The sequence below is a fragment of the Manis pentadactyla genome, chromosome 6, assembly GCF_030020395.1.
Source record: "Manis pentadactyla isolate mManPen7 chromosome 6, mManPen7.hap1, whole genome shotgun sequence".
In the NCBI taxonomy this organism is placed as follows: Eukaryota; Metazoa; Chordata; class Mammalia; order Pholidota; family Manidae; genus Manis; species Manis pentadactyla.
In genome coordinates this window covers 65,488,688-65,501,650 of record NC_080024.1, presented here as the reverse complement: position 1 = coordinate 65,501,650, position 12,963 = coordinate 65,488,688, and the positions used below count along the sequence as shown (strand labels likewise).

The 12,963-nt window shown below is 39.1% G+C and overlaps 1 protein-coding gene across 4 annotated transcripts in view; it reads left to right on the top strand.

Annotated features, from left to right (window-relative positions):
* The window catches only part of ERICH2 (glutamate rich 2), an 89,925-nt gene that overhangs the window by 34,092 nt on the left and 42,870 nt on the right, over nucleotides 1–12,963 (top strand). For 3 of the 4 annotated variants that reach the window (XM_057503921.1, XM_036888098.2, XM_057503923.1), the window contains exon 2: nucleotides 9,270–9,306. In XM_057503921.1, the coding sequence (XP_057359904.1) occupies nucleotides 9,299–9,306 (8 nt within the window). In that variant the 5' untranslated portion in view covers nucleotides 9,270–9,298. Of the gene's footprint in view, nucleotides 1–8,428; nucleotides 8,460–9,269; nucleotides 9,307–12,963 lie in introns of all 4 variants that reach the window. The other variant, XM_057503922.1, reaches the window with a different exon arrangement.

Genomic DNA, 12,963 nt, shown 5'->3' with positions numbered 1-12,963 from the left:
TTACTATGGCTTTATAGTAGAGCTTGAAGTTGGGGAGTGAGATGCCCCCTACTTTATTCTTCTTTCTCAGGATTGCTTTGGCTATTCGGGGTCTTTTGTGTTTCCATATGAATTTTTGAATTATTTGTTCCAGTTCACTGAAGAATGTTGCTGGTAGTTTCAAAGGGATTGCATCAAATCTGTATATTGCTTTGGGCAGGATGGCCATTTTGACAGTATTAATTCTTCCTAGCCACGAGCATGGGATGCGTTTCCATCTGTTAGTGTCCCCTTTAATTTCTCTTAAGAGTGACTTGTAGTTTTCAGAGTATAAGTCTTTCACTTCTTTGGTTAGGTTTATTCCTAGGTATTTTATTTTTTTTGATGCAATTGTGAATGGACTTGTTTTCCTGATTTCTCTTTCTGTTGGTTCATTGTTAGTATATAGGAAAGCCACAGATTTCTGTGTGTTGATTTTGTATCCTGCAACTTTGCTGTATTCCGATATCAGTTCTAGTAGTTTTGGGGTGGAGTCTTTAGGGTTTTTTATGTACAGTATCATGTCATCTGCAAATAGTGACAGTTTAACTTCTTCTTTACCAATCTGGATTCCTTGTATTTCTTTATTTTGTCTGATTGCCGTGGCTAGGATCTCCAGTACTATGTTAAATAACAGTGGAGAGAGTGGGCATCCCTGTCTAGTTCCCGATCTCAGAGGAAATGCTTTCAGCTTCTCGCTGTTCAATATAATGTTGGCTGTGGGTTTATCATAGATGGCCTTTATTATGTTGAGGTACTTGCCCTCTATTCCCATTTTGCTGAGAGTTTTTAACATGAATGGATGTTGAACTTTGTCAAATGCTTTTTCAGCATCTATTGAGATGATCATGTGGTTTTTGTCTTTCTTTTTGTTGATGTGGTGGATGATGTTGATGGACTTTCGAATGTTGTACCATCCTTGCATCCCTGGAATGAATCCCACTTGGTCATGGTGTATGATCCTTTTGATGTATTTTTGAATTCGGTTTGCTAATATTTTGTTGAGTATTTTTGCATCTACGTTCATCAGGGATATTGGTCTGTAGTTTTCTTTTTTGGTGGGGTCTTTGCCTGGTTTTGGTATTAGGGTGATGTTAGCTTCATAGAATGAGTTTGGGAGTATCCCCTCCTCCTCTATTTTTTGGAAGACTTTAAGGAGAATGGGTATTATGTCTTCCCTGTATGTCTGATAAAATTCCGAGGTAAATCCATCTGGCCCGGGGGTTTTGTTCTTTGGTAGTTTTTTGATTACCTCTTCAATTTCATTGCTGGTAATTGGTCTGTTTAGATTTTCTGTTTCTTCCTGGGTCAATCTTGGAAGGTTATATTTTTCTAGGAAGTTGTCCATTTCTCCTAGGTTTCCCAGCTTGTTAGCATATAGGTTTTCATAGTATTCTCCAATAATTCTTTGCATTTCCGTGGGGTCCGTCGTGATTTTTCCTTTCTCGTTTCTGATACTGTTGATTTGTGTTGACTCTCTTTTCTTCTTAATAAGTCTGGCTAGAGGCTTATCTATTTTGTTTATTTTCTCGAAGAACCAGCTCTTGGTTTCATTGATTTTTGCAATTGTTTTATTCTTCTCAATTTTATTTATTTCTTCTCTGATCTTTATTATGTCCCTCCTTCTGCTGACCTTAGGCCTCATCTGTTCTTCTTTTTCCAATTTCGATAATTGTGACATTAGACCATTCATTTGGGATTGCTCTTCCTTTTTTAAATATGCTTGGATTGCTATATACTTTCCTCTTAAGACTGCTTTTGCTGTGTCCCACAGAAGTTGGGGCTTAGTGTTGTTGTTGTCATTTGTTTCCATATATTGCTGGATCTCCATTTTGATTTGGTCATTGATCCATTGATTATTTAGGAGCGTGTTGTTAAGCCTCCATGTGTTCGTGAGCCTCTTTGCTTTCTTTGTACAGTTTATTTCTAGTTTTATGCCTTTGTGGTCTGAAAAGTTGGTTGGTAGGATTTCAATCTTTTGGAATTTTCTGAGGCTCTTTTTGTGGCCTAGTATGTGGTCTATTCTGGAGAATGTTCCATGTGCACTTGAGAAGAATGTATATCCTGTTGCTTTTGGATGTAGAGTTCTATAGATGTCTATTAGGTCCATCTGCTCTACTGTGTTGTTCAGTGCTTCCGTGTCCTTACTTATTTTCTGCCCAGTGGATCTATCCTTTGGGGTGAGTGGTGTGTTGAAGTCTCCTAGAATGAATGCATTGCAGTCTATATCCCCCTTTAGTTCTGTTAGTATTTGTTTCACATATGCTGGTGCTCCTGTGTTGGGTGCATATATATTTAGAATGGTTATATCCTCTTGTTTGACTGAGCCCTTTATCATTATGTTGTGTCCTTCTTTATCTCTTGTTACTTTCTTTGTTTTGAAGTCTATTTTGTCTGATATTAGTACTGCAACCCCTGCTTTCTTCTCACTGTTGTTTGCTTGAAATATGTTTTTCCATCCCTTGACTTTTAGTCTGTACATGTCTTTGGGTTTGAGGTGAGTTTCTTGTAAGCAGCATATAGATGGGTCTTGCTTTTTTATCCATTCTGTTACTCTGTGTCTTTTGATTGGTGCATTCAACCCATTAACATTTAGGGTGACTATTGAAAGATATGTACTTATTGCCATTGCAGGCTTTAAATTCGTGGTTACCAAAGGTTCAAGGTTAGCCTCTTTAGTATCTTACTGCCTAACTTAGCTCGCTTATTGAGCTGTTATATACACTGTCTGGAGATTCTTTTCTTCTCTCCCTTCTTGTTCCTCCTCCTCGATTCTTCATATGTTGGGTGTTTTGTGCTGTGCTCTTTCTAGGAGTGCTCCCATCTAGAGCAGTCCCTGTAAGATGTTCTGTAGAGGTGGTTTGTGGAAAGCAAATTCCCTCAGCTTTTGTTTGTCTGGGAATTGTTTAATCCCACCGTCATATTTGAATGATAGTCGTGCTGGATACAGTATCCTTGGTTCAAGGCCCTTCTGTTTCATTGTATTAAATATATCATGCCATTCTCTTCTGGCCTGTAGGGTTTCTGTTGAGAAATCTGACGTTAGCCTGATGGGTTTCCCTTTATAGGTGACCTTTTTCTCTCTAGCTGCCTTTAACACTCTTTCCTTGTCCTTGATCTTTGCCATTTTAATTATTATGTGTCTTGGTGTTGCCCTTCTTGGATCCTTTCTGTTGGGGGTTCTGTGTATTTCCGTGGTCTGTTTGATTACTTCCTCCCCCAGTGTGGGGAAGTTTTCAGCAATTATTTCTTCTAAGATACTTTCCATCTCTTTGCCTCTCTCTTCTTCTTCTGGGACCCCTATAATACGGATATTGCTCCTTTTAGATTGGTCACACAGTTCTCTTAATATTGTTTCATTCCTGGAGATCCTTTTGTCTCTCTCTATGTCAGCTTCCATGCGTTCCTGTTCTCTGATTTCAATTCCATCAATGGCCTCTTGCATTCTATCCATTCTGCTTATAAACCCTTCCAGAGTTTGTTTCATTTCTGCGATCTCCTTTCTGGCATCTGTGATCTCTTTCCGGACTTCATCCCATTTTTCTTGCGTATTTCTCTGCATCTCTGTCAGCATGTTTATGATTCTTATTTTGAATTCTTTGTCAGGAAGACTGGTTAGGTCTGTCTCCTTCTCTGGTGTTGTCTCTGTGATCTTTGTCTGCCTGTAGCTTTGCCTTTTCATGGTGATAGGAATAGTCTGCAGAACTGGGACGAGTGACGGCTGGAAGGACTTCCCTTCTTGTTGGTTTGTGGCCCTCCTCTCCTTGGAGAACAGCGGCCTCTAGTGGCTTGTGCTGCGCAGCTGCGCGCAGACAGGGTTTCTGCTTCCTGCCCGGCTGCTATGGAGTTAATCTCCGCTGTTGCTGTGGGCGTGGCCTGGCTCGGGCAGCTACTCCAAAATGGTGGAGTCGCGTTGGAGCAGGAGCTGCTGGGAGGCTATTTATCTCCGTAAGGGGCCTCCCTGCTCCCTGCAGCCCAGGGGTTAGGGTGCCCAGAGGTCCCGGATTCCCTACCTCTGGATTAAGTGGCCCGCCCTGCCCCTTTAAGACTTCCAAAAAGCACCCGCCAAAACAAAACAACGACCACAAAAAAAAACAAGAAAAAAAATTTTTTTAAATAAAAAAAAAAAAATTTTTATTTAAAAAAAAAAGGTGGTCGTTCGTTTTTCTTTATTCTCCGGTGCCAGCCTCAGGCCTCTGCTCACCGGTCTTTCTGCCCTGTTTCCCTAATATTGGGGTCCCTGTCCCTTTAAGACTTCCAAACAGCGCTCGCCAGAGCAAAGCAGCTAAAAAGCAAAAAAAAAAAATGGTCGCGCGCTTTTCTTATGTCCTCTGTCGCCCAGCCTCCAGTGCCTGCTCACTGTTCTTGCTGCCCCGTTTTCCCAGTATCGAGGGCCCTACACTCTGGCCCGGATGGCTGGGGCTGGGTGTTCGGCAGCCCTGGGCTCCGTCTCCCTCCCGCTCTGCCTGCTCTTCTCCCGCCGGGAGCTGGGGGGAGGGGCGCTCGGCTCCCGCGGGGCCGGGGCTTGTATCTTACCCCCTTCGCGAGGCGCTGGGTTCTCTCAGGTGTGGATGTGGTCTGGATATTGTCCTGTGTCCTCTGGTCTTTATTCTAGGAAGGGTTGTCTTTGTTATATTTTCATAGATATATGTTGTTTTGGGAGGAGATTTCCACTGCTCTACTCACGCCGCCATCTTCCGCCCCACCTCCTTCTTTTTTTAAATATGCTTGGATTGCTATATACTTTCCTCTTAAGACTGCTTTTGCTGTGTCCCACAGAAGGTGGGGCTTAGTGTTGTTGTTGTCATTTGTTTCCATATATTGCTGGATCTCCATTTTGATTTGGTCATTGATCCATTGATTATTTAGGAGCGTGTTGTTAAGCCTCCATGTGTTTGTGAGCCTCTTTGCTTTCTTTGTACATTTCATTTGTAGTTTTATGCCTTTGTGGTCTGAAAAGTTGGTTGGTAGGATTTCAATCTTTTGCAATTTTCTGAGGCTCTTTTTATGGCCTAGTATGTGGTCTATTCTGGAGAATGTTCCATGTGCACTTGAGAAGAATGTATATCCTGTTGCTTTTGGATGTAGAGTTCTATAGATGTCTATTAGGTCCATCTGCTCTACTGTGTTGTTCAGTGCTTCCGTGTCCTTACTTATTTTCTGCCCAGTGGATCTATCCTTTGGGGTGAGTGGTGTGTTGAAGTCTCCTAGAATGAATGCATTGCAGTCTATATCCCCCTTTAGTTCTGTTAGTATTTGTTTCACATATGCTGGTGCTCCTGTGTTGGGTGCACATATATTTAGAATGGTTATATCCTCTTGTTGGACTGAGCCCTTTATCATTATGTAGTGTCCTTCTTTATCTCTTGTTATTTTCTTTGTTTTGAAGTCTATTTTGTCTGATATTAGTACTGCAACCCCTGCTTTCTTCTCGCTGTTGTTTTCCTGAAATATGTTTTTCCATCCCTTGACTTTTAGTCTGTACATGTCTTTGGGTTTGAGGTGAGTTTCTTGTAAGCAGCATATAGATGGGTCTTGCTTTTTTATCCATTCTATTACTCTGTGTCTTTTAATTGGTGCATTCAGTCCATTTACATTTAGGGTGAGTATTGAAAGATATGTACTTATTGCCATTGCAGACTTTAAATTGTGGTTACCAAAGGTTCAAGGTTAGCCTCTTTACTATCTTACTGCCTAACTTAGCTCGCTTATTGAGCTCTTATATGCACTGTCTGGAGATTCTTTTCTTCTCTCCCTTCTTATTCCTCCTCCTCCATTCTTCATATGTTGGGTGTTTTGTTCTGTGCTCTTTCTAGGAGTGCTCCCATCTAGAGCAGTCCCTGTAAGATGTCCTGTAGAGTTGGTTTGTGGGAAGCAAATTCCCTCAGCTTTTGTTTGTCTGGGAGTTTTTTAATCCCTCCTTCATATCTAAATGATAGTCGTGCTGGATACAGTATCCTTGGTTCAAGGCCCTTCTGTTTCATTGCATTAAATATACCATGCCATTCTCTTCTGGCCTGTAGAGTTTCTGTTGAGAAATCTGACGTTAGCCTGATGGGTTTCCCTTTATAGGTGACCTTTTTCTCTCTAGCTGCCTTTAACACTCTTTCCTTGTCCTTGATCTTTGCCATTTTAATTATTATGTGTCTTGGTGTCGTCCTCCTTGGATCCTTTCTGTTGGGGGTTCTGTGTATTTCCGTGGTCTGTTCGATTACTTCCTCCCCCAGTGTGGGGAAGTTTTCAGCAATTATTTCTTCTAAGATACTTTCCATCTCTTTTCCTCTCTCTTCTTCTTCTGGGACCCCTATAATACGGATATTGTTCCTTTTGGATTGGTCACACAGTTCTCTTAATATTGTTTCATTCCTGGAGATCTTTTTGTCTCTCTCTATGTCAGCTTCTATGTGTTCCTGTTCTCTGATTTCAATTCCTTCAATGGCCTCTTGCATTCCATCCATTCTGCTTATAAACCCTTCCAGAGTTTGTTTCATTTCTGCGATCTCCTTTCTGGCATCTGTGATCTCCCTCCAGACTTCATCCCATTTCTCTTGCGTATTTCTCTGCATCTCTGTCAGCATGTTTATGATTCTTATTTTGAATTCTTTTTCAGGGAGACTGGTTAGGTCTGTCTCCTTCTCTGGTGTTGTCTCTGTGATCTTTGTCTGCCTGTAGCTTTGCCTTTTCATGGTGATAGGAATAGTTTGCAGAACTGGGACGAGTGACGGCTGGAAGGACTTCCTTTCTTGTTGGTTTGTGGCCCTCCTCTCCTGGGAGAACAGCGACCTCTAGTGGCTTGTGCTGCGCAGCTGCGCTCAGACAGGGTTTCTGCTTCCTGCCCGGCTGCTATGGAGTTAATCTCTGCTGTTGCTGTGGGCGTGGCTGGCTCGGGCAGCTACTCCAAAATGGTGGAGTTGCGTTGGAGCAGGAGCTGCTGGGAGGCTATTTATCTCCGTAAGGGGCCTCCCTGCTCCCTGCAGCCCAGGGGTTAGGGTGCCCATAGATCCCCGGATTCCCTACCTCTAGATTAAGTGTCCCACCCTGCCCCTTTAAGACTTCCAAAAAGCACCCGCCAAAACAAAACAACGACCACCAAATTAAAAAAATGAAAAAAAATTTTAAATTAAAAAAAAAAATTTTTTTTAATTAAAAAAAAAAGGTGATTGCTCGTTTTTCTTTATTCTCCGGTGCCAGCCTCGGGCCTCTGGTCACCGGTCTTGCTGCCCTGTTTCCCTAGTATTGGGGTCCCTATCCCTTTAAGACTTCCAAAAAGCGCTCGCCAAAACAAAACAGCAAAAAAGCAAAAAAAAAAACAAAAAAAAAATGGTCGCGTGCTTTTCTTATGTCCTCTGACACCCGGCCTCCAGTGCCCGCTCACTGTTCTTGCTGCCCTGTTTTCCTAGTATCGAGGGCCCTGCACTCTGGCCCGGATGGCTGGGGCTGGGTGTTCAGCAGTCCTGGGCTCCGTCTCTCTCCCGCTCTGCGTATTCTTCTCCCGCCGGGAGTTGGGGGGAGGGGCTCTCGGCTCCCGCGGGGCCGGGGCTTGTATCTTACCCCCTTCGCGAGTTGCTGGGTTCTCTCAGGTGCGGATGTGGTCTGGATATTGTCCTGTGTCCTCTGGTCTTTATTCTAGGAAGGGTTGTCTTTGTTATATATTCATAGATATATGTTGTTTTGGGAGGAGATTTCTGCTGCTCTACTCACGCCGCCATCTTCCGCCCCCGATCCGCTTGTACTTCTCTGAAATATTTTATTAAGAATATAACATTTTGAAATATGGAAAACTTTGTTGTTCTTGCAAGGGTTTTTCATAGTACAGTAAACGTGTTTTTTATAACATGGATGAGCTAGAATGTGGCAGATAGTTTGGTGTACATATTGTTTTATTTTGTTAAAGTGAGTATTTTAATGTGAATTTAAAGTGAATATGAATATTACATAATTATTACAAAATATATTACAATTTTTTTGTTATAATAAGCATGAGCCAAGCTGAATTTATGATTTCCAGAGTCAGCTCAGTAGGAAAGGGGAGCCTATAACCCACTGTTGGTTGAATTTGGATCTAGAGCTGAAGTCCTAGGTATTATGTAGAACCAAAAAAGTAACAGAATTAGAGGCTTATTTAACACATGACTTTTCTAACATGAATATTGTTCCTGTAGCTCTTTTTACATAAAATCCAAGGTGAAATGGGGACAAAGGGAAGGGTTCACTTCTCTAGACTTTTCTATTTTTTCATAAACCAGAGTGAGGTTTCTCAGTTAGGATGGAAACAGTGCTACTAAATACATAAACAAAATATATACTTAAGACCCTACTGAAAGACTGAGTTCTGCATTCTTTTTTATTTATATTGTAAATTTATACAAGTGTTTAGAAACTTCTGAAGTAAATATTTTGCTTCTTGCAGGAATTATCTAGACAAGACAGATGCTGTAAAAGTAAGAGTGTATAAACTACTTTTTAGGGTACTTTAGTTCTCTCAGCTTTATATAGATAATGAATACTTGGCTTTAGTATAAAATTACAGTTGATCCTTAAACAATGCAGGGGTTAGGGATACCGGCTGCCTGAGAAGTCAGGAATCTTTGTATAACTTTTGACTCCCCCAAAATTTAGCTTCTAATAGCCTACTGTTCACTGCAAGCCCTGCCAATAACATAAAGTCAGTTAACACACATTTGTATGTTATATGTATATATACTTCAATAAAGTAAACTAGAGAAAAAACGTTTTTTTAAGTTGTCACAGATCTCCAAAAAATTTTCCATTATGTTTATTCAAAAAAAAAATCTGTGTGTAAGTGAACCTGTACAGTTCAAACTCATGTTATTCAAGGATCAACATTTTAGGCTAGATAATAGAAATGTTTATATAAACTTATGCTATGAATAAATTATTTCAATAACTCAAACTAAAATAATAATGATGATGCTAGTTTTTATTTCTCCTTCTATTTTAGGCACCAACTATAGACAGAATGCAGCTTGCTAGTGTTTGATCCAAAGGGTAAATTATTTATTACTTAAAAAGATTATTTTGACTACCATTTTATTCTAAATATTAAGAAGATATATCATCTACTGGAATGACTAAAATACTTAGCAATTAAATCCTTTGTTATATTGGATGTTATTCAAAAAATGCCTAAATATTTGCCAAGCAGGAATTTTTTTAGGAACATCACTCTTGATAAAATATTGAGGGTTTTTTTCTCTCTCTCCCTCTCTCTCTCTCTCTCTCTCTTTCAGAAAAAGTGACGATTGAACCAAATGAAGCAATGTCAGAGTAAGAAGATTCCCGGGTTGTGCAGCTGATCTCACAGGCCTTTTAAGCAATTAGAACTAGATAATGCAACCATTTGTCACCCAATTAAATTTGAAAGGCCAGTAATGCATGGATTAGCACTTTAGCTTTGCTTCAGTCAAAGCAATTGTTACTTAGATAAAAGGACATTTAAAATGAAAAATGAATTTTGATGAAAATGTGTATGTCTAGATAATATTTACCTTTTTAATGCTTAAACCTTATTCTGTATTTTACTTACATAATTTTAATTGCTCATTCCTTTTCCACTTTGATACTTGCTCATTCCCTTCAGAATATCCTTTTAAATGAGTATTTACTTTAAAATTAAACAGATTCCTTATCTATATGAGATGAAACATTACTACTAAATAAGGAAAATAATCACCCCAACTAGTTGAAGAGATTGTTAAAATAAATCACAGTTCAGTTTCAATTTAGTAGCTAAATATTAAGTACCTGCTTTGTTTCAAGTCACTGATTCTGATATTTCATCAAAGTCCTTCCTGATTTGATCATCTCCTACTCACTGACAGAAATATTCTATTTGTTCCATGAAAAATTACACTTTGAAAGTTTATCTTAAAACACATAGAGATCAAATATTAACAGATGATTGGCCCCATTCAGGTATGATTCTATTCAAATTGATATTACTTTGACTGGGAAAAATTCTACCTTATGTAACATTTAAAATTTCATACTATCAAAGCTAAAAATTAAAGTTAGAGCCCACCTTGACTTTTGCTGTAAATTATATATTATTTACATAGTCTGTATTAAAGAAAAAGTAATATATAACATATCAATGACAGAGAATCTATGTTTATTTCAGAGTGTTTTAGACAACCAGAAAAAATAAACATTCTGTTAAGCATATCAGTCTATATGTAAAACATTTAAATAGTTGAAAACATATTTAAATATAAAAATCTAAGAAAATTATAGTAGTCTCTGAGGGAAATATGTAACTTTAAATGATAATGATGGATGTTAGTATGTCATTAATGAAAATAAATTACTATTGTATCTGTGACCACTGATCTTCAGAGACTGTAATAAGCAGCACTGAAACTGGAGCATGGGGTGGTCTCTTGAGGTAGTCAAACCCCAGGGATCAATCAAATGCAGCATCAGCCAAAATGAAATGCAGAGTGATTACTTGGTCACTCCATCTCATTAGTCATTGCATCTGTTTATCAAATTATTTTTTGCAAGGCAAAAGCATCAGGTTCTCTTCAGTTCATTTGGAGAGAAGAATTTGGGTTTGGTTTGGTTTGGTGGTGGTTTGTCGTGGGGGAGAAAGAGTGATGGTTAGTGTAGCCAGTAAGCTTCCCAGGTGTGTGACATTGTGACATCAGGTACTTTACCCAAAACTGATGGTAATCGGGGCCAGTCCTGGAAAAAAATATCAAGTAGGAAAACAGAAATCATGGGGGACCTCTGCTTGGGGGGGAATATTATGACTAACCTACAAAGTTGATGGACTTTTTTTAGTTTAGTTTCCATTCCATTCCCCATCCCCTACTGGCTCCATAGTCTGACTGGCAAATGGAATTTGCTATAAGGTCCTATCCAGATTAGGTTAGAGAAAATGAGAACTTTTTTTTCCCTACCAGTTCTTTGCCTTAATCCTCTGATTGATTCTTCATTCTAGTCTGAGCCACACTGACTGTGTATGTGTACTTTATAAACCAGGAGTTTCAAACGTCTCTGCACACAAAACCCACATTTATCATTTCCTTTTTTCCCCATGGACCCAATGTTTGAAAGATTTTGTTCACCCAACAAATTGCACTTAATTAACAGTTTTAAGCAATAAAAGTAAAATCTATCTTTAATGGTGGTCACAGTTTATATAGATCTTGGACCTTTGGTCTCTTGGTTTTTTGGTCATGCTGTTAAGCATACTTAAAGATGTGAGGGGGAAATGGCTGAAGCAAATCCACAGCACTCAGTTGTAGCTGAAAAATTATAGGTTATTCCATATTCATGTTTTATCTTTGCTAAAATGAATGACACTTTTTATTTCCGTTTTTATATTGTAAGTAAATGCTTCTTTGGACACAGACCAAGATTGGCAAGCAAACTTTATACCTCACCAACACAAGTCTCTTTAAATGTAGCTAAGACATTCTCAGAATAAGTTTTAGTTAATTTTGTTTTTAGGCCCATGTTTAACAAATAGAAATAATTTTAAAACAAAATTTAAAATAAAAACTTCCTGAAAAAATATTAATTTCAATAGAAATTTTGGGGCATTTCATAAATATGCTGAATGCTCTTAACCTAGGATTTAGTACTGTTCCTTAATGTGTTATCCACCCTCTAGTGTAAATATGTTCTGGTGGGACATCTAACTTGACTAACTTTCCAACCTTAGTAGACACTAAAATAAATACCTTCCAATTCTAAGGGATATTATACAAAGTAAAAATTTGAATCTTTCCTCAGTTGTAGCTACTTAAATTAAACAGACCTTTTACAGTATACACATAATCTCTTTTTCTTATATGGTTAGGAACATTATTACCATAAAGAACACTTTCTCAAATGGGGGCCAATAGATTATAGTTGAAGACATTGGACTTTCGGCCTTTGATTTTTTTTTCTTTTTTTTTTCTTTTTATTCATTTTATTATCATTAATCTACAATTACATGAAGAACATTATGGTTACTAGACTCCCCCCTTTACTAAGTCCCCCCCCACAAACCCCATTAGAGTCACTGTCCATCAGCGTAGTAAGATGCTATAGAATCACTACTTGTCTTCTCTGTGTTGCACATCCCTCCCTATGCGCCCCCCACACTATACATGCTAATCGTAAGGCCCTTTTTCTTTTTCCGTCCTTATGCCTCCCTTCCCACCCCTCTTGCCCAGTCCCTTTCCCTTTGGTAACCATTAGTCCATTCTTGGGTTCTGTGATTCTGCTGCTGTTTTGTTCTTTCAGTTTTTCTTTGTTCTTATACTCCACATATGAGTGAAATCATTTGGTACTTGTCTTTCTCTGCCTGGCTTATTTTACTGAGCATAATACCCTCCAGCTCCATCCATGTTGTTGCAAATGGTAGGATTTTTTTTTTCTTATGGCTGAGTAATATTCCATTGTGTATATGTACCACATCTTCTTTATCCATTCATCTACTGGTGGACATTTAGGTTGCTTCCATTTCTTGGCTATTTCAAACTGGATAGGGGTGCACCTGTCTTTTTCAAACTGGGCTGCTGCATTCTTAGGGTAAATTCCTAGAAATGGAATTCCTGGGTCAAATGGTATTTCTATTTTGAGCTTTTTGAGGAACCTCCATACTGCTTTCCACAATGGTTGAACTAATTTGCATTCCCACCAGCAGTGTAGGAGGGATCCCCTTTCTCCGCAACCTCGCCAACATTTGTTGTTGTTTGGCTTTTGGATGGTGGCGATCCTTACTGGTGTGAGGTGATATCTCATTGTGGTTTTAATTTGCATTTCTCTGATGACAAGCAATGTGGAGCATCTTTTCATGTGTCTGTTGGCCATCTGAATTTCTTCTTTGGAGAACTGTCTGTTCAACTCCTCTGCCCATTTTTTAATTGGATTATTTGCTTTTTGTTTGTTGAGGTACATGAGCTCTTTATATATTTTGGATGTCAACCC